The sequence below is a fragment of the Acomys russatus genome, chromosome 28 (assembly GCF_903995435.1).
Source record: "Acomys russatus chromosome 28, mAcoRus1.1, whole genome shotgun sequence".
Taxonomy (NCBI): domain Eukaryota; kingdom Metazoa; phylum Chordata; class Mammalia; order Rodentia; family Muridae; genus Acomys; species Acomys russatus.
The window spans coordinates 28,127,301-28,153,081 of NC_067164.1; the positions used below are offsets into that span (position 1 = coordinate 28,127,301).

The window sequence follows — 25,781 nt, forward strand, 5'->3', positions numbered from 1 at the left end:
CTAAAGTTTCAAGTATTTTCATCTTACTAAAAACAAAAGGCATCCTAGGATAGTAGTGCACACCTCTAATTCCAGAGCTTGGGCAGTGAGGGAAGAAGGACCAGGCTCAGGCTCATAGACTGGAGGCTGAGCAGAGCTACTTGAGATTTTGTTTTCTGGTTGTTGTTGTTGTTGTTTTTGTTTTTTCCAGATAGGATTTCTCTGTGTAACAGCTATGGTTGTCCTGGACTCTTTTTGTAGACCAGGCTGGCCTTGAACTCGGAGATCAGCCTGCCTCTGTCTCCTGGAGTGCTGGGATTAAAGCCGTGTGCCACCACACCCACCATGAGATTCTGTCTTAACAAACAAGTTACTGAGACAATGAGACGATCACATCAAACAGCATCTACCGCTCTGGTGGTTTATGTCTGAGATCTCAGAGCTCGAATGGGTGTGTCATGAGGAAGTTGTCCTTTTGGAAGAGTGGAAAGAACAGCAGAGCTCCTCTCAGAACAAAGAACTGCCTAGCTGTTTGGGTTGTTCAGTATGTCTGGAGCATAGAAACTAAGTGGAGAGAAATTTAATCAGAGATAATGGGTTCTCTGGCTAATGCTGGAAATGGTCCTAGGTATTCAGTAATCATGTACTGAGCAATCAGCATACCAGGCATTCTACAAACTGAGGTTACACAGTTAGCCAACTCAGATGCAAGCCCCTGCTGTTTTAGATTTACATTACAGTCTAGCAAGGGGAATATTAACTTGTAAAGCTTCATATATGAATAAGCACTTGCGAGGTTATGAACTGAGATAAACACTACAAAGCAAAGCAATGTATCAACAAGAAAACTGTAGATAGAAAGTCAAGTGATCAAGACTGTTTAGTCATGAAGACCAGAGTTTGCATTCCCAGCACCCACACTGGGTGACTCACTGTTAACTTTAGCCCTAAAGGATCTAACTCCTTATTCTGGCCTCTGCAGAATACCCCCATGCCCAGACACACCTTAATGCACACCCACTTACACAGACAGATACACGGACACACACACAAAAATAAAATAAAAACTGAAAAGAAAGTGCAACGTCCTAATAAAATGCCCAACAAACAGGAACAGGAAAACTGATATGTTAGAAAGACAGAATTACTCTAGAAAAAGGGAAAAACTGATGCCAGGTAAGCAAGGGACAGGAATCAAGAGAGATCTGTACAGCATACCAGTTCAGGCTTTAGACTAAGAGCAATGGGAAGCTACCCAAAGGCATATGGGACAAAGTTAGGATGAAAAATGATTTAGAAGAACTATTACAACAAACACTTTGGAAAGAGCCAGTCAGTTAGCTGGACTAGACACAAGTTAGGAGGCCCATTGCAGCATAAAAGAAGACAATGTAGACTGATTAGCAGAATGGGGAGGGGTAAACACACTCAATCCTTATACCTGTGAATTAACTTTTTAGAAATGATTAGCAAGCCCTACATCATAAACACTTTGTGTAAGCACTTGCAGATAGCTGTCAACCATCAGACACCCTGACTGCAGTGGAGCTCTGCCTCCTGGTTTCAACTTTCTTACCACGGATAACTAACCCTCTTCCCAGGTTATTTAGAGCCTGGTGGTTCAGTTAGAGCTTCTTTGATGGTTTTTCTGTTTAATATGTCCCCCATGCATAACTGAAAAAACTGTGTGACATTTCTATATACAAAAGAAGGCTGTGATTTGCCTTCTGAAAAAGAGCAAGTTAAATAAGCTTCATTCAGGATGCGTTAAAAGTGCTATTGACCAGCTGGGGCGTGGTGGCGCATGCCTTTAATCCTAGCACTCAGAGAGGCAGGCGGATTGCTTTGAGTTCGAGGCCAGCCTGGTCTACAGAGTGAGTCCAGGACAGCCAAGGCTACACAGAGAAACCCTGTCTCGAAAACAACAACAAGAACAAAAAACAACAAAACAACAACAACAACAAAGTGCTATTGACCAAGCTCAACATTTAATCAACCTTTAAATAAAGTGTTCTTAAACTTAGGTAGACATAAAGCAAAATTAACATATCAACTAATGAAAATGCAGGAACCAGAGGCTCACAGAAACCAAATGTCATAGTCTCTTCACAAGCAATGTTGCAGGATAATAGCTGATTCAGACTTGAGGGAATCTTCCAGAATACATCATACTGAACTGAATTTGATTTTTAAGAGGTAAAATTTATGGTTCTTCAGTATCAATTACATGCAGGGATAGAGAGTAAAGGAAGATGCACTACAAGAAAGAAGTACTTATGACTTGCATCCATGAGCAGCTGATTATGCATGCACCCCCTGATATCAGGCTAGGTCTATTACTTATTACAGCGAGGGAAAAGAAAGGCTGTGGGGCATATCAGTGAGAGGCTGAGTCTTACTGCCACGTTAACATCAGATGGGCTTAAGCACTCATCTTATACCACCACAACAAAGGAGTCACACTGGTTTAGCCATAATGACTGGATAGGCCTCTAACCTTAAGAGACAGCAGTGAACAAACACGAAGACATGAACAGCCCAAGTTAATGTCCTATAGCTCAACTTTTTCACTAGCCAGAAATAGGGGCTAAAATTTTTAAGAAACAGTGGTCCGTGCCATAAAGACCTGATCCTTACACCTAAAGCATATTAAACAACCTCAGAGAACAGCACAGATAAGGTTATGGCAATAAGAACTATGGCATTGCCGGGCGGTGGTGGCACAGGTCTTTAATCCCAGGACTGGAGAGGCAGAGGCAGGTGGATGTTTGTGAAATGCTCTGCTTGGCCTCAAACTCCAGAAATCTTTTCTAATCTTCCGGTTCCTATGGTCTTCTCCTATGGCTCTCTCTGAAATCAGTCTATTACTGTCCCAGTTAAAAAAAACAAACAAACAAAAAACCGTCTCTCTCTCTATAGTGCCTCTTAAGTAGCTTCCCTTTCCCCCTTTTCTTGTGAGAGTTGGGCATATCCTATTCTGTCAAATCTTTCTCTTATTCTACAACTCAATTAGACATCACCTTCAAACATGGATGCTTCCTTTTACAAACTAACTTTGCCTTCACTGTTTGGGATTAAAGGCGTGTACCGCCACGCCTGGACCTAAGCTTTTCTTTACCTGATACTTGCTCTATACCAGGCTCGCCTTGAATTTAGATCTGCTATCTCTGTTCTAGATTAAAGGCGTGTTTGTATTCCAGCAGGATCACATAGACCTAGAAGGTCTTTGGATGTGACCTCTTGCCAGAGCAGCCATGTTCTGAATTATCATTCTTTACATCCCCCTCCTGCAGAGTTCCAGTGTTCAGGTATGTTCTCCCCATAAGACTTATTGAGATGCAATCATGAAACTGTCCTCACTTTCTGATAACATCCAACTTAAAGCAAAACTGCTTCCTCATGCCCTTCCAAAATTCCTCAAATAGACATGTTCCTTCCAGCAACCTCTGAGAAACCTCACAGCTTTGGGGAAAGTAAATGACATAAGAAAATTGGGCCCAGGAGTGGTGGCGCACACCTTCAATCCCAGGACTCAGGAGGCAGAGGCAGGCAGACTGCTGTGAGTTCGAGGCCAGTCCAGGACAGCCAAGGCTACGTAGAGAGACCCTGTCTCGAAAAACCAAAGACAAAAAAACTCAAACATGTATTAGATCCATTACATGAGGACACAGCTGGGATTTTAGGGAGAGGTTTAATAAATTCATATCAGCTAGGAAGTTTGGAGTTTTTCTTGTAGTCACACAGAATTAGTAAGGGAGTAAAAAAAAAGAACCAGCTATGATTTTTAGGGGGACATTCTATTGGACAAAGTGAACAAGACTAGAGAGCACTAAGACAGGAGACTAATTTGAGAAATAGTTCTCAAAGGACTAAAGGGAACGCTGGAGGAAAAAAAAGGAAGCTGCATCCAGGTGCTGGTCTAACTTACAATTTCCAGCAAACATTAATAAGCCATAATGAGGATAAAGGAGATTTAAGATGGGAGGGAGAAGATAAAATACTCAGTGTTAACTTCCAGTCAACTATAAAGTGAACATAATCTGCAGGCAATACACCTTACTCATGCAGTCTGTAAGTATTTGGGCTGGTGTGTGTGTGTTATACACACACAGTCAGAATCTGGATCCCACACACCTGACTCACTCTGTTGCTTAAAGCTTTGAGGGCATAATTTACTCATCCCAGGTAAGCTCAGCACAGAGAAGCAGAAAGGGTGCTAGAAAGGGCATGCTGTGTTGTACAATGAGTAGCTTTCACCTCTACCCTATGCATAAACACAATTTTAGTCTTGTTTTTGCTTTTTTGAGACAGGGTTTCTCTGCTATATAGAGCCCTGGCTGGCCTTACAGAGATCAGCCTGCCTCTCCTGAGTGCTGGGATTAAAGGCATGCACTACCAGGTCCAGCTCAATTTTACTTTTTTTGTTTGTTTGTTTTTGGTTTTTCAAGACAGGGCTTTTCTGTGTAGCCTTGGCTGTCCTGGGCTTGCTTTGTAGACCAGGCTGTCCTCGAACTCACAGCGATCCACTTGCCTCTGCCTCCCAAATGCTGGGATTAAAGGCGTGCACTACCACCGCCCCCGCCCAGCTATAACTTTACTTCTATTTCTTTTTGTTAAATGTGAAAACTCACACTTTCGGCTATGCAATAAACTCTCCATGTTCCCTTCCCAGTATTAAGAACCTGTGATTTCTTTATAGGCCTAGATTCTTTTTTTTTTTTTTTTTTAAACTAATCTTAAAGTTTCTAAAGAGAAACAAACATCTTTTAATACTCAAAACAACGAAACAAACTTTGTAACAAACCATTACAACATATCTTAAGATTGCATCAAGCAGCATGAAATTGGTTTTACAATGGTTTCTTGAAGTTTTGTCAAAACTCTTCTATGCTTTTTCCTTTCTTAACCTTGGAACTAAAATGCAATTCAATCATTACAAGCTCTCATAGAAGCCAGCTGACCAATAAACTAAATAAATAAGATTATTCAGGGAAGACGGGAGTCCCTGGGCTGAAGAGATGGCTTGCTCATGTTAAGGAGTACTTGTTCCTCAGCACCTACATAGTGAGTCACAAACATTCACACCTCCAGTTCCGGGAGATCCAATGCCTTCTTTTGGCCTGAGGGTACCAGGGACACTCGTGGTGCACATACATACATGTGGGCAAAACATTGATACATACAAAATAAAATAATAAAAAGTGAAAAAACAAACAAAGCCAGGTAGTTGTTCTTAAGGATTCCTGGAGTCAATGACTGTCCAGCTACAGGACAAAATTATCTTCTCCCCTTCCCCCACACATATTTTGTGTCATGTTTTCATACTTTTCTCACCCAAGAATTTTACTAGAAGACCTCACTAAGATCTCTCCACAGACATGAAATCTCTTTGCTTTAATCTTCTGTCACTTACTACCAGACACTTACACACTGCCAAGACCATTTAAGTCTACAATAAGGTTTTAACCACTCAACAAGCAAATTGACTAGGGATAAACAGTAGAACCCAAATTCCTCAGAGTTCTGCCTAAGGCGCTAAACTGTCTTTCAGAACAAAACATTCCATCAACCTGATTTTAGAAGCAACTGAAATTTAAGACCTGACTCAGACTGTCCCTAAGTCAAAATACTGAGAAGTAGCACAGGCCAGTCAGCAGGCACTCATGCAGAGAGACCCCGCCTCTATGCTACCTGACTTACTGCAAATCCGTAACCCAACTCAGTTTCCAAAACTGAGGTCATTATTATCCACTTTACCAGAGACATGGCTAAATAAAATCAAGTGGATAAAGCTCATAAAAACCATAAATATTATTATGCATAAAAATAAGACCATCTTCTTTACCTTTTGATTCTCTGGCAATAGTCTAATTCACCTACGGTGATAAGGTATATGAAAGTAAGTTAGCACAACTCACCCAATAGTCCCATCCATATTACTCACTAATGGAGTACTCAGAGTTCATCCACACTAAAGCTTTCACTTTATCATCTACAGAATTAGTTGGTTGCTAACTTACCAGTTCATTTGTACTCTTTAGTTCTGGAACACAGCCCTAAAGGTCTACGGACCTAAGTAACTAGTTTATACTGATATAAAGGTTTTCTGGGGGAGGATGTCTAAATGAACTTGTGTTTGTGGGGGGACAACAGTGATTAGAACAACTGCTCTAAGATACACTGACAATGAATGATCATTTTTCTTCTAAAAAGGTTACTTGAATTAGCATTCATTGATATATTTATATTCTCTCCCCCCCCCTTCTCCCTCCCTCCCTCCCATCTTGGACTCGCATTGGAGACCAGGCTGGCCTCAAACTCACAGGGATCCACCTGCCTCCCCAGTGCTGGGATTAAAGTCATGTGACACCACGCCAGGCAGCATTTATATCTTAAAAATAATCTCTACCCAAATAAAAGCTGGTAGGTGGCAAGAACTATCCATCCTAAAATCATTGAGACACACAAACGTCCCTTCCCTCTCTTTCACTTCAAAGTTTGTATTTCACCTCCTTAACGCACTTATTCACAATATCAATGCCACCATCAAAATACTAAAATTTTCTTCAATAAGATGAGCCCACAATTTAAATTCCACAAAAAGATCTTTTAAACCCTGAATGTTTACAACCCTAAGGCTCATGCTGTTGTTTTCCTTTTCTGCCTTAGTGAACTTCATTCTTACCTAAGACTTATCCTCAAGATTTGTACCTACACATAATACAAACCTCATGAAAGGGAAAATTTAATCTCAAGTTAAATAGATTTCTTAAGACCTCACACTTTACAGCAAAGACTCACACAGGACTAGAGCGAGACCTAGCTGGATCTTTTGTGTCACCATGAGAACAGAGTGCTTCTTTCTTCTGAAACACTGTCTTCTTTCCTTATGAGTGGGCCCAACCTTTTGACATTGTCACAAAGTTCATTGTAGAGAACTGCAGAACAGTTATCTATAAAACCACGAACATCGAAAACTGTCTTAGCCTCACAACTGTGTAGTGGGCCACACGGACAGCCGTTCTGGAGCCAATGGTGCTCAGTGTTCCATGTACATCAGACCTCACACAATGTTGTGTAGCCTGCCTCCAAAGCTTCTAGCAATTAAATATTTAAAAATATTGAGCCACAAATCTTGGTATTTACATTAAAACAACCAAATTTTTTTCTTTTTTCTTTTTTTTCCAAGACAGGGTTTCTCTGTGTAACCTTGGCTGTCCTGGAACTCACTCTGTAGACTAGGCTGGTCTCGAACTCATAGAGATCACCTTTCTGTCTGGGATTAAAGGCGAATGCCACCATGCCCAGCTTACACTTCTGAAAACTAAGCATGACTTTGAAAAACTATGTCAGTGTAATAAAAATATAGAAAAAGATGAGCTCAAATGTACTATTTTAATTAATTTTCAATGTTTAGTATTTAATGTAGAGTGCTTCGGTCCCAAATATTTGTTAAGCAGTGACTAAAATGTACTAAGTCTTTAAAAGGGCTAACACAAAATTATTAGATTAAATGAAGTTACTGTTACTAAAGATAACATTCACCAAATTCTAGAACTGTGGCAATAGTTTTGTGTGATCCACTCCAACCTGAAGGTAGGAAAAAAAAAAAAATCACTGTAGTTTGGCATCAAGGCATTCTGATTTCTCTCGTAGCAGTTTTAAAAACAAGGAAAACCCAGGTAGGTACACACTTTTACAGGAATTTACTTCAACCAATAAAAGTTGCATGTACAGTATCACCACATGGAATGATTGTAGTCTTTCAAAACCTATCTATCACCCATGAGGCGGAAATGAACAGAGCTGTACCATGCTAGCTGAGGTGTTGCCTTCAAGCAAAGGCCAAATGAACCAGAGGGAGCCAGAGCTTCTACAGAAGAGCCCATCGGACATTCGAGGAAGGATGACACCGCACCTTAGACAGCTGAGAGCTGTCTCATTCATTTATTTAAAGTCCCAGGCTTTAACTGTGAACAAGCAAAGATCCAGCTGAAATCAAACTCATCCTAATCCTCAACAGCTAAGAACAAGCCCTTCAATCTTCGCACCAAACAAACCTAAAACTTCAGAAAGCTCCAAACAAACATGTAACTTTCCTCTTCTCTCTTCTCCCCATGTCACAACACTGAAATCTTCAAGGGAAGCTCTTTTAATGAAAATCTATGACTTAGAAGATCCCTGGGTTTTAAAAAAAAGAAAGTCACTGGTGGTTTGGAGTCACAGAAACTACACTGTATTTCATTGACCACTCTAATGACTTTACTTAGGAACAAAGGCATTGTTTTCCCCAGAGTACTCCTTTCATAAATCAGAAAACTGCTTCAGATAGGATTTGAACGAATCTTCAGGTGTTAAAACAATTCACACAGCAAAACTCAAGCTCTTAGACTAGTTTTAAGCCAAGATTGTTTGTTCTTTTTTAATGTACACAACATTGTATCTCCCAAATTATAGAGCAAAATTTAAGTATGAAAGAAATAGCTTTGTTTTTCTGGTTTTGACGGAGGGCTTATTTACTTGTAAAGAAAGAGAAGTCACTAACAATCAGGGTAACATGGTTATTAAAAAAAAAGAAAAAAGGCGAATCTAATCTGTGAAAATATACCACCATCAATAGGCACCGGAAATAGAATCAATAGTCCAGGTCTCCCAGAGCACAACTATACAATTAAGTTTCACGGTTCACTAGCGGCTCTTTTCAAAAAGATTGGTTTGCCTGGCAAAAGGCTCAGCAACTCAGCCCTTTGGCCATGATCTTGTCATAGGGATATGAGCCTGAAGATCCTGCGAGGGTTTCACCTGACCTGAGAAAGTGACAGCGATGCTGGCGGGAAAACCCTGCAGGCCAAGTTTCCCCCACCAGGGCTCCCCCTCCCGCTTCTTGCCACCTCCGCGAGCAAGAATTATCCGAAGGAAAAAAAGTATATAATCCAATCAGCGGAGGCCTCGGGAAAGTTGTTCGCTGCACCCATTCCCATCCGCGGGAAAGCGGGCGGCTGGTGCGTGGCTGGTGAGCAGCAGCTTGTCGTCCCCCCCCCCCCCCTCCAGCGCCAGGATGGCCCCGCGCCGGAGGGAGTAGGCCCGGCCGCCCGCCTGCCTCTCGGCCGGGAAATGCTCCGTCCCCACCGGAGGGGATGCCTACGGCCCTGCCCTTGGAGCTACCTGAGACCTTAGCATCGCGTCCCTGGGGGTGGACAAAAGATGCGATAGGGGCGCTGGGACGCAGAAGGGACCCTGTGGCCACAGCGGACAACGGCCTAGACTAAAGATGGGGGATGGGGGGGGTGGCTGGAGACCCGCCGGGCTGAGGGGTGGGGCACGGCCCGCCGTGAGGCCCCGGGCTGCGGTCGCTCCTCCACCTCCTCCCTCCCCTTCGCGGGCCTGGGGTCGGCTTTCCGTCTCACCTGAAGTCCTTGTCGCTGGATGTCATTTTTTCCAGCAAGTTGGAGATGTGGTACGAGGCGCTCGCCATGTTGCCCGGCTTGATCCCGCCTGCTGGCTCGGTGGCTGCTGGGGCCCGCGGCCGGGGCTCCTCCTCTCGTTGGCGGCGGCGCCCGCTTCCAGGGTCGCAGCGCGACACGGACTGGGGAAGGCGCTTCGATACGATGTCCGGTCCCGGGTCAGACTCAGGGTGGGGTGGGGAGGGGGTGCTTGTCCTGGGGTTGGAGGAGATGGGGGCGAGAGAGAGAGTGACGGGACGGCCTAACGACGGCGCTGCTCGCGGGGCGGCGAGCTCATGGGCGGCGGGACGGACGGCTGGGCCTCGCCGGGAAGCCAGACACTTGCGCTCGGGCCGTCTCGCTCCCACTCCCTCCGCTCTCGCTCTTGAGGGCAAGAGGCCAAAGCCCGCCTCCTTCGCTGGGAGGGCGGGGGGCCGGCCGACGCGGGGCGCTGCGGGGAGGCGGGGTCGGAGTTCACCGGGGCTGCCCCCCCCTGCAGGCTCTGCGCAGGCGCCGCTCAAAGGGACGCTCCCATTGGTTGGGCGGGACGTCCGTCTTAGCGCGCACCGCCTTTCGGGAGGGATGACAACGCCTCAAGGGCCTTGTCTCGCGAGACCTTAGAGCAACGGTTAGAGGACGGGCAGTGAGTGTACCAAGGCCAGAGTTCTTCGGAGGTGGCTTGCGTGCCCTTCCACACGACGCTAAAGAGGAGGATTTATGCGTTTTAAAGCCCGTGAGGCCTGTAGGTGACGTGGATGACAGCTGACCTGGAGGCCAACAGGAGGCCTGTAAAATAAGCTTTCCTTCCGAACGGTACGCGTGGCCGAAACTGTCTCCTAACAACCACGCTGCGTGGTTGCCACGTGAAAACCACAAGTCCCACAGTTCAATCGGTGCTAGGCGGAAGGACGGGATTGGCTACTTGAACTTGGAGCGTCCTCATTGGTTGCCGTGGTCGGAGAGAGACTTCTGGGATTTGTAGGCAGAGGACTTGCTAACTAAAACCTTTCCATCAGCTCGCATTATGTTTCTATCTTGAGTGTTCATTTCCCTGAAAATACCTTCCTTTTATCCTCATGTGATATTTAGGGCAAGCGCATTGTATCTGTTGGTGTTTTGGCAGGGGCCTGCTTGGTCCTAGTAAGAATACCTTACTAAAGTCAAATGTGGTGGGGAGTGTACGCCTCTGCTCCCTGAACTCTAGTGGCAGTTGCAGGAGAGGTTGGTGGGTCTCCAAAACGAGTCCCAGGGCTATGTAGTGCAACCCTACCTTAAAAAAGAACTTACCGTTACAGATTGTACTGGGCCTACATCATTCAGTGGTTTCTTTTTGTGCACTTGGTCCTGAAACATCTCAGATACACCAAAACAAGCATCAGAGATCAGAAGTGAAATGAATAACCGTTTCTCTACTCTCCAAGTATTGAGTATGTGAGTTTTGGGGGGTTTTTTGTTTGTTTTTTTGGGGGGGGTCGTTTTTGTTTTTTTCCACAAAGAGCCCAAATGAAGAGTTGGAAGGATCAGTCTTTTTGTTTTGCTTTTTGAGGCAGGGTTTCTCTGTGTCGCTCTGGCTGTCCTGGAACTCATTCTGTACAGGAGGCTGGCCTCAAACTCAGAGATCCTCCTGCCTCTGCCTCCAGAGTGCTGGGATTAAAGGCTGCATCACCACGCTGAGCTAATGATTTTTTTTTTTTTTTCGTTTTCAAGTTTTGCTTTGGTGTTTTGCCTGCACAAATGTCTTGGTGAGAGTGTCGGATCCACTGGAACTAGAGTTACAGACAGTTGTGAGCAGCTGTGTGGGTGCTAGGAATTGAATTCCTTTTTCTGGAAGAGCAGCCCATGCTCTTAATTGCTGAGTCATCTATCCAGGCCCCACTAAATCTTTAAATAGCTCACTGATTCCAAATGGCTTTTTTTTTTTTGGTTTTTGGAGACAGGGTTTCCCTGTGTAGCCTTGGCTGTCCTGTCTGTGAATGTGCAACTATTTTCCCAACATTATTTGCAGCCAAACACTGTGGATGTTTCCTGCCCCTTATGTATCTTAGGCAATTCATTCCAACCTTTCCAAGCCTCAGTTTCTTCTTGAGGAAAATTATGACCTTCAGAGTATTGCTTCATAGAGTTAAAATTTTAATTTGAAGCCGGGCGTGGTGATACACGCCTTTAATCCTGCCTGCCTCTGCCTCCTGACTGCTGAGATTAAAGGCGTGCACTGCCACTGCCCCCAGCAGCCAAGTGGTAAGATCTTTAAGAGATAGTTAAATAACATATTTTCTGCGCCAGTTAGATAGCATGTCTTCTGAGCACAAGCACGTGTTAGAGCCATTATTCTGGGCATGCGATCCTGACTAAAGAGATGAGGTCACACAGATTTCCTCTCTCTCTCTCTCTCTCTCTCACACACACACACACACACACAGCCTCACTGGCTTTCCCACCATATTATGCAAAGCCTCAACCTGATGCTGAGGCCATAGTTAAGAGATTCTTACCTTCCATAACCACAGGCCAAGTAGATATTTATGGCATGTAATTGGTCCAGTGTGTAAAACTGTATTATAGCAGCAGAAAACCAACTGAAATAGTGATTTAGTGCAATGCTCATACAGGTGCTTCCTTCTGCTTCTAGACCTTGTAGGCCTGAGGGTGGGCTGCAGAAGAGACGACAGCGAGAGAGATGCTTGGTTAAGTGTTAGCCTTCTATCTTTGCCGCGAATGCTGCCTTTGACAATCACCCAGTGACAATCACCCAAACGCTGTTCTTGTGAGGTCCGAGGCTGTGAGTTGTTTCCCCTTGTCTCAGAGGTCACCCCACTGCACATTTTTCACGATGGACTTGGTCTGAGAACATCTACAGGCCTCCAGGTGGCAACAGCACTCTTGGGTGGGAAACCTCGGAGCCCAATGTGCTTCAGAGGACGTGCCCCTGTCTCCCACTGTAAATCCATAGGGTTTTGCTGCATGTCATAGGGAGAATGCAGAGCTGCCTACAACCAGCCTCTCTCCACCCTGCCACTCTGCGTTTCTCTTCTGCTTTCCTTAAACATACTCTGATGTGGTCAACCAAAGAATAAGGAAGCAGCTGTGTTTACCAACATATATATATATGGTATTTGATACCAATGATTTTAAGAAAAATGCTAGAACTGAATTTGCTTATCTGCCTATTGTACAGCTTCCAAATAATTTCCTTTGCTTATCTTCCCCATTAGTTGTTTGATTGTTTGCCAGCTAGAGACTGGGCAGGTAAGATAAAATTAAATTTAATTACAGCCCATAGGTTTCATGAATGCAGCCCTAAGATGGCTGGAGCCAGTGAAAAGCAGCCATTTTGAGGCTTCTCCCTTGTCTTCCTTCTATTTCAAGGAGGCTGTGCTTCATTTCCCAAACTGTGAACTGTAGTGAACAATTTTCACAAAATGTTAAATAAAACAGATTCTCTTGGCCCTGGGTTCATTACCCAAGTCCTGAAAAATAAAACAAAAACCACATTTGTATCTTGGACCATATGCTGTTGGCAGTGGCAAAGCAGTAGGTAAAAAAAAATGAAAAAGTTGGGCTAGCAAGATGGCGCCGCCGTGGGTAAAGGGGTAAAGGAGTTGGGCTGTGGCTTCCACCCCTGTGAGCCAGGTGGTGGAAGGTGACAACATGCTCTTGTAAGTTGTCCTCTGACCTTCATGTGCATATGTGACACTCATGAGTGCCCCCCCCCCATTACTCTCTTTCTAATAAAAAGCTTAGAAACCTATTTTCTTATCTGTGGAGTGTTTCAGAATATTTCATATACAAGCATGTATCCTGAGTACCAAAGAGAAATGAGGGATACCCAGACGCCAGATGCTGGACACATTTGAGCCCATAGTATAAAGCTGTAACTACTTACTATCTCAAGGACAGAGAACGCCATGTAACTCAGTTTGGAAGCCATGGCTCTCTTGATATTTTTCTCTAAATTGAAAGCTGAATTATGATGGATAGGAGATCCTTGGGAGAAAATGAACTCTAAATACATTTTAAAATTACTCTTCTACCAAGTAAATTGGGCTATGATTAACTCCTGCGTTTGTTGGGAATTGGGTTAAAGAAAAGAGGGCTCTATTTATTGAAGTAGTTATTAATTTCCAAGCTAAGAGGGTGTCCCTTTGATTGTCAAAGCAGACATGTTAAGAGAGGAGGAAAGGGCAAATTTGATTAGTGTTTGGGTGCAGACAGCTTCACACTCAAATAGACACAAATGCTTCCTGTTATGGATCATTTATCAATACTGGATTCCAGCTAGATGCCAAAGGAAGTGACTGCATGTAACACAAATCTCAGGCTTTATTTCAAACTGATAGGAAACAACTCAACAGCTAGTTTTCCCTTATGATCTACTCTCTACTAAAAAACTGCTAGAAGCACTTGGTTAATTTTTAGTGCGCCTCTAAATCAAATGTAATTGCTATTCTGTGAAGGAATTATTCTCTTAGAGTTAGGAATACATTTACAGCATATTAGTGAAAGTCACCAAGGTTATTTATGTTGTCAGGGTGCTCCGTTGGAATGCCTGTCATTCCATCTTTGTGTCCGACTTTTATGTCAGTATGAACAATAAAGGAAACACTGCACATTTCTGATGTGAATTGCTAGGAGAAATTTTCCAGGACTTTTGGGGCAAATACAATTATGATTGCTATTTCTTTGGGCATGAGGAAGCAGAAGAAAGTGCTATAAATCATGCAAATGTTAGGGGTTTTCTTTAACTATAGATGCTTTATCCTGCTGTCTAAAACTATCCTTCATACTGCCAAATACAAGTTTGGATTTTTGAGAAAAAGTATTAAGGGGTACTTAAAGAGAAGCCATGAACCTGCAGATAAGGAATTTAAGAGAATATATATATATATGTATATATTCTTTTTTTTTTTTTAAAGCAAATGAGGCTGTTGTTGTTGTTTTTGTTTTTCAAGACAGGGTTTCACTTGTAGCCCTGGCTATCCTGGACTTGCTTTGTAGACCAGGCTGGCCTCAGACTCACAAAGATCTGCCTGCCTCTGCCTCCCGAGTGCTGGGATTAAAGGTGTGAGCCGCCACCACCACCAGACTGAAAAATAGTAATGTAATAAAAGTAAATGTAAAGAAATAATGAAGAAGCTGAGCATCCATCACTCTCTTCTTTCTGACTAAGTGACCCAGCTGCCTCAAGCTCCTGTTTGCGTGACTTTGCCCACCATGATGGACCATATTTTTGAACTGTGAGTCAAAATAAAACCTTATTTCTGGAGAGAAATAATGAAAGGAAGAGTTTATAAATTATCTCAGGATTAGGCATTATGAAGTAATAGTAGGTACAAGGGCAGTGAAATATGTGTGCTCAGGCTGCCCCAGAAATCGTGGGTGGCCTAAAGTGTCTCTTCTAGAGCTGCATCCTAACAAACCACTTCTGTGGATTCATGGGCAACTTGATTTAAGCACGAGTCATTTGCAGAGAAGAAATCTCAAAATTCCTCCATCATAGAATCCTGTGGTCAGGCTTGTGGGACATTTTCTTAATCAGTGACAGATATGGGAAGACCCAGCCCACTGTGGGAGGTGTCACCCCCTAAGTGGTGGTTCTGTGGGTGTATAGGAAAGCAAACTGGGGGCTGGAGAGATGGCTCAGAGGTTAAGAGCACTGATTGCTCTTCCAAAGGTCCTGGGTTCAATTCCCAGCAACCACATGGTGGCTTATAACCATCTATAATGAGATCTGGTGCCCTCTTCTGGCCTGCAGGTATAAAGCACTCAAATACATTAAAGAAAGAAAGAAAGAAAGAAATAATCGTAGAAAAAGAAAAGAAAATCTACCTGTCTGCTATCACAGATTTCTGTCACTCATAGATCTAAGAAAATTCCAATATCTTAATATCAGGAACTATTGGGGAAACATTTAAGATTTATGTTTCCTTTGTTGTCTACATTATTTTTAAGATTTATCAGTGTTTTTAATTATGTGCATTTTTAAAAAATTAATTATGTGCATTTGTGTTCTTGTTTTTGAGACAGGCTTTCTCTGGGTCACCATGGCTGTCCTGGACTTGCTTTGTAGACCAGGCTGGCCTCCAAGCCACAGTGATCCACCTGCCTCTGCCTCCCAGTGCTGGGATTAAAGGCGTGCGCCACCACACCCGGCTGGCCACTTAACATTATTTTGGTACTGTTTTGTTGCAGGATATTTGATCCCATTGTGTTCCCTGAGACTGTGAACTGTAAAAACCTGTCTTTTGTTTATCATGGGTGAGCCCTAACACACCTTTATTAAATTTTTTTAAACTTTATTTATTTATTGGTTTTTTGAGACAGGGTTTCTCTGTGTAGCCTCGGCTGTCCTGGATTCACTTTGTAGACCAGGCTGGCCTCGAACTCACAGCAATCCACCTGCCTCTGCCTCTCAAGTACTGGGATTAAAGGCATGCGTCACCACCTTTAATGCAAGAAGTCTCTGTTTATTGTAAAAAGGCGATGAAGGTGTGGTTCAGGCAGCCTTACACACACCTTTAATCCAAGAGCTATTTGTGCACAGGTTTTAATAAAGTTAGCCCTAGGTCAAGAGGCAGAAAAGAAACCAGATGTCAGGGATTAAAGAGTAGGAGGGACTTTGAATTGAGAGGTATTTAAGACAGTGTGTAGACAAGATCTTCAGTCTTTGGTGCTTGCGACTTTAGCGCTGAGCTCTTTGGCTCTTAGCTCTTGAGCTCCTCAGCTCCTTGGCCTTTAGATTTTTGAGCTTTGAGCCAGCAAGCCTTTGGCCCTGGGTTTTTTTGGCCTTTTCTTCCTGGGCTGTCAGCGGATTTAGTGAGCCTTGGAGACCTTCTCCACTGGGACGTGAGCTGAGTAGGAAGTTCAGCTGGTGCTTTCTCTGTCTCTCTGAGCTATCAGGCTTTTCAAAACAATATCTGGCTCCTGAGTCTTTTTTTTTTTTTTTTTTTTTTTTTTTTGGTAAAAAAGAACAATCTGGGATTTTCAATTAAAACAACACTGGGAAAAGCGGCTAAAGGAAGCAAGGGTTTATTTTAGCTCACAGTTTCCAGGCGTTCAGTCATGGTCTGCCATCCCTGTAGCACTGGACCTGTGGCAAGGCAGACACACCAGTCAGAGAAGGCTGCTCACTCACCCCTTGGTTGGTAGGAGGCAGGGAGAAATGCACCAGATAGAAGGAGACCCTTCAAAGACGTCTCCCTGGGGACCTATTTATTCCAAACCAAGCACAATATCCACTTTTGGCTTCTCCCTGGCACATCACCGAGCTTGAGAAGGATGAGGCAGAGTGCAGAACCACGGGGGTCTATAAGATTCCAATCCAGCACTGAAAGCCCGGGGGGAGAAGACTTTCTCTTACCATAAATCAATGACTCTTAGACGACATGTAGTGAAACAGCTCACGCTCCGCTGTGTGTGTGTGTGTGTGTGTGTGTGTACCAATACTAAATAAACCTTGGAAAGTGGAGGAGTTTTGGGGTACATACCTTCCATTGGTTGTGCATCCAGGTGCCAGCTATGTCACCACCTGACCACCTTGGGGGTGAGGGGAGGTCTCTGTGCTCAGAGGCAGGCGTGAATGAGAGAGGGAGCTTGTTCCACTTCTGCTACCTCAGGATGCGATTTTAAGTCTCAAGTTTGAGATTTCTGTGGTCTGACCATGCTCCACTTCGCCAGTCCTGCCCTGATGGCATGGACCAAGTGCCCCACAGTGCACCAATTCAAAAAACAACCCATTCAACTGCAAATCCCTGAATGGACCAACCCACTGAAAAATCCAGACATCTATTGACCCAAGCATTTCTTCAAGCCCTACTATGTGTCAATCAAGCCTGGAACACATGAGCCTACAAAATCCCATTTCCATTTAAGCCAGGACACTCCAGGATAATTTAAAAATGTGCATATTTAGATGGTCCTCAAGGGCAGTGAAATATGCGTGCTCAGGTTGGCTCTACAAGCTTGGGGCTGGATATACAGCACAGTTGACAGAGTGTTTGTGTGACATGAACAAAGCCCTGGGCTTGCTCTCTAATATGTGAGTTGAGAGTGAGATGAAATCTCCTTAGGTATTTGTAATGAGGGGAAAAGAAAAAACAGCCACTGAGAATTGCAATCTTACTTTTTGCTAATTTGTGTGCTCACTTTGGGCTCTTTATTTATTTATTTGGTTTTTCGAGACAGGGTTTCTCTGTGTAGCCTTGGCTGTCCTGGACTCACTTTGTAGACCAGGCTGGCCTCAAACTCACAAAGATTCACCTGCCTCTACCTCCCGAGTGCTGGGATTAAAGGCGTGCGCCACCACCACCTGGCTTCCCTTTGGGTTCTTATATTACCTCTTTTCTGCATCTAATAATAGAATTTTGTTTCTGATGATCTTGCTGAACATCCAGTTTAACCCAGTGTGCTAGCTTCTTGCAGCTAGTGTGTTTGTGCCAGACTGAGGCATCAGGTCAGCAACACCATTACCTAATTTATTAAAAAAGCAGAATAAGACGGTGGCATCCTGGAGAATTCACTATACCTTATCGTTAATTCATTAATCAACACATTGGGAAATGTCATTAATCAAGCACTCTAATTACAAATCCACATAATTGCACTTGATGATGCTTCTTCGCCTGCAACATCATCCCTCATAAATCTTCTACAAAGAAAAAGGACACATCAGAGCACTTTCTAAAATCAAGATATATATTGTGCTCCTGTCTAAAATTAGGTTTATTGGGAAGGATTTTTTTTTTTTTTAGTAAATGTGTTCTGTTTCCTCCTGGTTTCATTTCCCTCTTCTGTGCTTAGTGTAATCTCAACAGCTCATCCTAGAATCTTTGTTGTTGTTGTTTAATTTTTTTTGAGACAGGGTTTCTCTGTGTAGCCCTGGCTGTCCTGGACTCACTTTGTAGACCAGGCTGGTCTCGAACTCACATCAATCTGCCTGCCTCTGCCTCCTGAGTGCTGGGATTAAAGGTGTGCACCACCACGCCCAGCCCATCTTAGAATCTTAAATTATGTCAGAGCTCTCAGTCTTACAGTGGGTAGCACCTTGCTTTTTCCTAACTGGAAGATTTATGTTTCTAGCTTTAGATTTTAAGCATCTTTTCAGCTTTCTCCAGTTTCTCAAAGATTATCAATAGCCATTAGTCATAACCAGTATCTATTGATAGATCAAATAGCTGGCATCTTTTGGTATTTGAGATACTGTTTATACAGACCTTGGGAGGCAGAAGTGGACATACTTGACTATTTTTGTCCCTGATCTCTCATTTCTTTTTCTTGATATTTTCTTCTTTCTGAGTGACCATTAACTTTCACCGAAAAGATGGAAGTGATTTGCTTAAAAAGCTGGTTGAGTTTAAAAAGGTGAGTCAATTTACTTGTTTCTGTCCAATACTAGTCTTCCCAATACTATTGCCCAAGATGAAAGTGTTGCTTTTTAAAAAAAATGTTTTAACAGCTGGGCGTGGTAGTGCAGGTCTTTAATCCCAGCACTCCGAAGGCAGAGGCAGGAGGATCGATGTGAGTTCGAGGCCAGCCTGGTCTACAGAGTGAGTCCAGGACATCCAGTGCTACACAGAGAAACTCTGTCTCGGAACCACCCCCCCCCCCAAATGTTTTAAAGATGAAAAAAAAAATATTGATGTTGGGCATGGTGGCCCATGCCTTTAATCCCAGAGCTCAGGAGGCAGAAGTAGTCAGATCTCTGTGAGTTTGAGCTTGATCTACAAAGAGTGCAGGGCAGCCAGTGTTACACAGAGAAACCCTGTCTTGTAAACCCCACCACCCCATCCCCACTCCCAAAATGGGGGGAAAAAAAGAAAATAATAAATTTTGAAATGTATGTGCAAATGTGTGTAGTGCCTGCCAAGGCCAGAAGGGGGCTCCAAATGCCCTTGAACTGGGTTACAGTGGTTGTGAGTTGCCAGACTTGAGTGCTGGGATGTGAACTCAGGGCCTCTGTGAGAACAAGTGACTCTCTTAAGCCCTGAGCCATCTATCCACCCTCCTGAGCTCCTTTCCTTCCTGTGGGCATTTTCCTCAAGGTGTGTGCTCTTAGTATCGCCGGCTAGCATAGCTTCACATCGTCCCTTCCTATCTTTCCGGTGTGTTTCCATGATCAGTGTTAGTAGTACTTAGATTTTCCTGCACGTCCGCATCCCTCCCCTCCTTCCCCCATCACCCGCACCAAGACTTAAGATACGAACTCAATGGAGAATTCCCCATGGGTTCATATCCACGGCTTTCTTATTCATGCTGCCTTCCATGACATTACTGATTTAAGGTGATCAAATGCTTTTTGCGAACAGCGTAAATATTTCAGGCATTGAAAGGTGTAAGGGCTTTGTTGCTAAGCGATTCTCAATCTGTGGGTCGCGACCCCCACAGAAGTTGTATATCATATATTCATGATTCATAACAGTAGCAGAATCACAGTTAGGAAGTAGCAAAACTATATATTTTTATATAGTGTGTGCTCTTAGTATCGCCGGCTATGACACATGAGGAGCTGTATTAAAGATGGCACCTGTGGCAGCACAAAAACAGCCACAAAGATCACTGCTGGGCGGTGGTGGCACACACCTTCAACTCCAGTACTTGCAAGGCAGAGGCAGGGAAACCTCTGAGTTCTGTGACAAGCCTGGTCTACAGTGAGTGGCTACAGCCAAGGCTACACAGAGAAACCTTGCCTCAAAGGGGGAAAAAAAATCCCAAATTTAAAATATAAAGGTGGCCCATGCCTTTAATCCCAGCACTCGGGAGGCAAAGGCAGGTAGATTGCTGTGAGTTAGAGGCCAGCCTGGTCTACAAAGAGAGTCCAGGACAGCCAGGGCTACACAGAGAAACCCTGTCTCTAAAAAACCAAAAATAAAGAAAGAAGTAAGTAAATAAAATATAAAGGCATTCTTGGCTAGGGGGCTTCATAAAAGCAGCTGGCTGGGTTTAATTCCTGTGCAGGTTATCAGTCACTAACAGTCCTGTACAGGAGAGAAAACAGACAATCTATACCATAATCAATGAAGGGAAAATACTATTTTTCCTTCCTTAGGAAACGTTGAGATAATTTTAAACAACGGGGTGAGTTTCAGAGTTGCCTTCCTACAGGGGATGTAGAACGTTCCAGAGAGTTGCCCTGGAGAGCTCACAGTAAGTCCTGCTGTCTCAGGGCCCTTCTTTTTTCCAGGCTGGCCTCCAGGCCAAAGTCATCCTCCCCAAGTGACTGGCTCCCCTGTTAGCAGAAGCACCTGTGAGTGTCTCATTCCCTGCAGCAGCCTTCCCAAGCCTGTGCATAGTGGAATTGGGAAGTCTTTTCCTAGAAGGCAGCGGTCCAGCGGGCTGTCCCGTGGCTTGCTTTGGCATCTTAGGCTTCATCGGAAGCAGCCCTGCATTTCCTCCAAGGAATATTTTCACTTCAGCGTTATTCTCTTGCCTTTCTTTCTTTCTTTCTTTCTTTTTTTTTGAGACAGCGTTTCTCTGTGTAGCCCTGGATATCCTGGAGCTTGCTCTGAAGACCAGGCTGGCCTTGAACTCACAGAGATCCACTTGCTTCTGCCTTCCAAGTGCTTGAATTAATGGTGTGTGCTACCGCTGCTGGCATCCTCTTGCCTTATTATGTTTTCCATTGGAATAGAATACTGCAGCTCACTCATTTTCTCCTTGTAATACTTCCCAAATTCACTTCCTTACAAAACTGCAAACTAAAAATGCCTTTAATCCCAGCACCAGGGAGGCAGAGGCAGGTGGATCTCAGGGTTCAAGGTCAGCCTGGGCTACAGAAAGAATTCCAGGATAGCCAGGGCTACACAGAGAAACCATGTCTCAAAATCGAAAACAAAACAAAAATCTCTCCAGGCGTGGTGGCGCACACCTTTAATCCCAGCACTCAGGAAGCAGAGGCAGGCAGATCGCTGTGAGTTCAAGGCCATCCTGGTCTGCAAAGCAAGCCCAGGACAGTCAAAATAACATAGAGAAACCCTGTCTTGAAAAACAAACAAACAAACAAAAACAAAAAACAAAACAAAACAAAAACCCCAAAATTGTATTTAAATGTCACCGTGAATTTTTTTTGAAAACTTCAAATCTCTTTATTTTTTTTTTTGCATTATAATTTTTTTTATTAATTCATTCATATTACATCTAAATTGTTATCCCATCCTATGTATCCTCCCATTCCTCCCTCCCTCCTCCTGCTTTCATCCTATTCCCCTCCCCTATGACTGGTCACAGTGAATTTTAACAGCTAATACAAGTAACCTGTTGAAGTGTATAGTCACACAAACATATTTAGACTAACTTTTGTATACGTAAATTCACATTTTCAAACATTTGGGGTCACCCAGTTCTCACTGATACTGGGCTAAGTCTTATGAGACTGTTTATGCCTTTCGGGGACCCTACCTTATTCAGTATAATTTCTAGGATGGAAGAGGGGTGTGGGACTTCAATACTATACATTATTATTTTTATATGGAGTGATAAAATGCTCCAATGCTAGTGGGAAGGACTGGTTCTTAGGATTACTTAGGAGTACTTTTTCAAGACAGGGTTTCTCTGTGTTAGCCTTGACTGTCCTGGACTCACTTTGTGGACCAGGCTGGTCTTGAACTCACAGAGATCTGCCTGCCTCTGCCTCCCAAGTGCTGGGATTAAAGGCCTACTTAAATACCCTTGATAAAGAAATGGAGTTGACTGGGGACTTTAAAAGCTGTGTGGAGCCACAGAAGGTGGAGCTTAGGCAGGGTCTAGAGAAGACAAAATGAAGAAACTCAGACCTCTCCAGCTCCCCCAGAAAGGAAAGAAAAATCCCCCAACAAGGGAAATGGAAGAGACTTTGGATGATTTTTTTCTGAATAAATTTTAATTAATATTTAAGACAATCACTACATGATTTTTAAGTAAAACATATAAAATTAACCGGGCATGGTGGCACACACCTTTAATCCCAGCACTTGGGAGGCAGAGGCAGGTAGATCACTGTGAGTTTGAAGCCAGCCTGGTCTACAAAGTGAGTCTAGAACAGCCAAGGTTACATGGAGAAACCCTGTCTCAAAAATACAAAACAAAACAAAAAAAATCATGTAAAATTTAGAAGTGTCTATCCTCAAACATTCAGTTAACACAGCTGCTGTTCTTATGGCTTAGTATATAAGTGTGCCTTTGCTGCTTCCGTCTTGTGACACGCCCAAGGGAAGGCGAATGCACCGTGGAAATGGAATGATGGAGTATTGTCCAGAGTGTATGCAACTTTCACCCATCGCTCTTTGTAGTTAACAAGGGTAATACAATTTCACTTTTTTTTTTTTGTTTTGCTAAATATACATTTAAAATTATATTACAGAACCTAAATCTGTCTTATTGCTTTCTCTCAGACTGGTGTTTAGTTTCATTTTACAGTTTGACAAATGGCTTAGATACCTGGAGAATTCTTGTTGACAATTGAGTACAGTGTCTCCAGATGCAGAATAATCATAGCAATTGTTTCTCAAGTGTTTCTTGATCTGGCTTCTAAAATGAAATACGTTAGGATACTTGCTGCCTGCTTTGGAGAGGGTTCTCTACAGAAAACCATGAGAAGCCTTGGTCCCCTCAAAGGCAGTACTGGGAAGGGCTAGAACCTTTTACGAGTGAGTCTTTGGGGGATGTGTTTTTTCAGGGACACTGGAGGCCTTCCATCTCTCCCCATTTCTCTTTTCCTCTTTTTTTGTTTTTTGGGTTTTTTTGTTTGTTTGTTTGTTTTTTGTTTGTTTGTTTGGTTTTTTTTTGGTTTGGGTTTTGTTTTGTTTTTCAAGACAGGGTCTCTCTCTGTGTTGTCTTGGCTGTCCTGGATTCACTTTGTAGACCAGGCTGGCCTTGAACTCACATCAATCCACCTGTTTCTGCCTCCCAAGTGCTGGGATTAAAGGCATGTGCCACCACACCCGGCTTTTCCTCTTTTCTTGTTTCCTTGTTTTTCCTTCCTCCATCTCTCCCTCTTTCCCTCTCCTAGTCTTAGTGTCTGACATGAGACATGTCCACTACCTCCAGAATGTGTTCCTGCCATGATTTTCTGCCCTCATTAGAAGCCCAGGTTGTTTTTTTTTTTTTTTTTTTTTTTTAATCTTAGACAGAACTTCCAGAGTCATTAGCTAAACAACTACCTCTGTAGTTCATAAACAGCTTATGTTCTGTGTCTCATTAGACTAATGCAATGCTAAGACAACTGCCCATCATGAGACCTGTGAACTGAAAAGCAAAGGCATCTCAGCCTGCGCCTGTCAGACTTAGACAGGCAGTGAATTGAACTGTGCAATGGGACCTTTCAGGGACTGCTCAAGAAAATCCATTTATATTCAGCAAGAAAATGCAAGAAGCTTTGCTTTTTCATTTTGAAAACTCTGTTTTCTATATACACTTACACATTCTTAGTATAACAAATATGCAATTACCACGTAAGTAAATTTACTATATATGAATAGATGTGCTAAATTATCTGAACCAATATGGCTACGTAAGCGATACTATTTGAAGCCATTGGTCTGAATTGACATCAAGAGTGGCATTCCAGTTCTTTCTTCTTCCTAGCGGGTCAGGAACAGAGCCAGACTTTTCTCATTCCATGGGTCTCAAGTACCAAGGGCTATTTATCAGAAACTTGCCTTGTTCCTGACATTTGCACAAGGAGTGTCAGTACTCACCAGACCTTGTACTCTGAACACCCTGTCAGGGGAACTTCCAAAGTGGGATCAAGCTCAGTGCTGTTTTAACATCACAACACTGTTTGATCTCCTATCAGAGGTCAGGTACAGATATGAAGCAAATTTGGAATTTTATGTTTGCTTCCTCATTGTAGATATTTAAAAAAAAAAATGACCCACATAAGCCGGGCGTGGTGGTGCATGTCTTTAATCCCAGCACTAAGGAGGCAGAGGCAGGCGGATCGCTGTGAGTTCGAGGCCAGCCTGGCCTACAAAATAAGTCTAGGACAGCCAATGCTACACAGAGAAACCCTGTCTCAAAAAACAAACAAAAACAAAAACACAAAACATGTCTCTTAGTCCTGGTTCTAGAAGGCATCATTGAACTGTTTTGATTCATCAGCTTGAAGCTAACAATGCAAATAATTAATAGCAGCCTTGTAATCAAAGTAGAAGCCCTGCTGTCATGTATGAGTAATTTGGGATCTCATAGAAAAAATAATGAGTGAGGGTAACAATATTTATTTTGCCTGCTGTAGCTCCAGAAGAGAAAAAGGAGGGGAGCCTCATAACAGGAAACCCTTGCTAAGGGGATGCTTTGCTTGATTTTTTTTTTTCTAAATAAAATTTAATTAATCTAAAAACTGTTCAAACTGGCACTTGCTTATGTAAAAAAAAAAAGACTTTGGATGTTGTTGTGGACTTCATTAAACATAGTTCACTAAACTGTCTTATTTTTATCCTGATAAGGAATTTTATATGGATCTGGGGTTACTATTCTGTATTAGTCACTTTTGTGTTGCTATTAAAAAACAGAACACTTAAAATTGGGGGGAAGAGTTCAGTCAGTAAAGAGGGTACTGTTGTGTGTGTTATGTGGGTGGTGTGCCCTGCCTTCTGGTACTTGGGTGGAAGGTTGTCTACAACTCTGAGAGGTGGGAAGGTATTCCAGGCCTGAGATAGGACAGTGTCTCAAGGGTGCCTTGAGTGAGGGGAGCCTAGGAACCTCACAGCTCTTAGAGGAGGCTTCCTCAACAGAGACAGTGTAGCTCCCAGGGAAGGGTTGCCTGCCCCCAATCCCTGAGGAACTGAGGAGCCTTGGAGCCTGAGCCCACTCCCCCTTCCTCCTCCTCCTCCTCCTCTGACGATGATGATAGAGTCACAGCAGGCAGTAAATCTCTTAAAAATCCAGGAGAGGATGGACGAATTCAGGAGTGGCTGCCTCTGCTGCGGAGACCTGGGCAGATGCAGCCTTTATATGGGTTTCTAAGGGCGGAGCTTTCTGGGGCAGGGATTCCAGAGTGTGGATTGGTGGGATTTCAAGCTTGAGCTGGGGGAAGCTCAGGGATTGCTGGGTTTTTGTCCGGATTTCTCATCCCAAATTAGCATAATCTGGGAAGAGTCCTACTGAGGGGCTAGAGATGGCAGTTACAGAGGTGGGGGTGAGGGAGCTGGGCAGCTCCAGCTTTCTCAGGCAGAGGTCTGGCCAGTTTCCTGCCTTGAGGGGTAGAAAGGTTTACAATGTGTCAAAGAGTTACAAAGAGTCCACTGTGATGGCAGTGGGCTGAAGCAGGAAAGGTTGTCGCCATGGTGGACAGCTCCCATGGTGGACACTAAAGGCTTTCTGAGGCAGGAAGGTGTCCAGTTTTATTTGATCAGTTGGCTGACGACCGAATAGTCACCATGGACAGCT

General features: G+C 43.6%; 1 protein-coding gene across 1 annotated transcript in view; it reads right to left on the reverse strand.

The window, feature by feature from the left end:
* Cand1 (cullin associated and neddylation dissociated 1) overlaps positions 1–9,583 on the reverse strand; it is a 39,719-nt gene extending 30,136 nt beyond the window's left edge. The window contains exon 1 of the mRNA XM_051170875.1: positions 9,387–9,583. Within this exon, the coding sequence (XP_051026832.1) occupies positions 9,387–9,454 (68 nt within the window). The 5' untranslated portion in view covers positions 9,455–9,583. The remainder of the gene's footprint in view (positions 1–9,386) is intronic.
* Between the last annotated feature and the right edge of the window lie 16,198 nt (positions 9,584–25,781).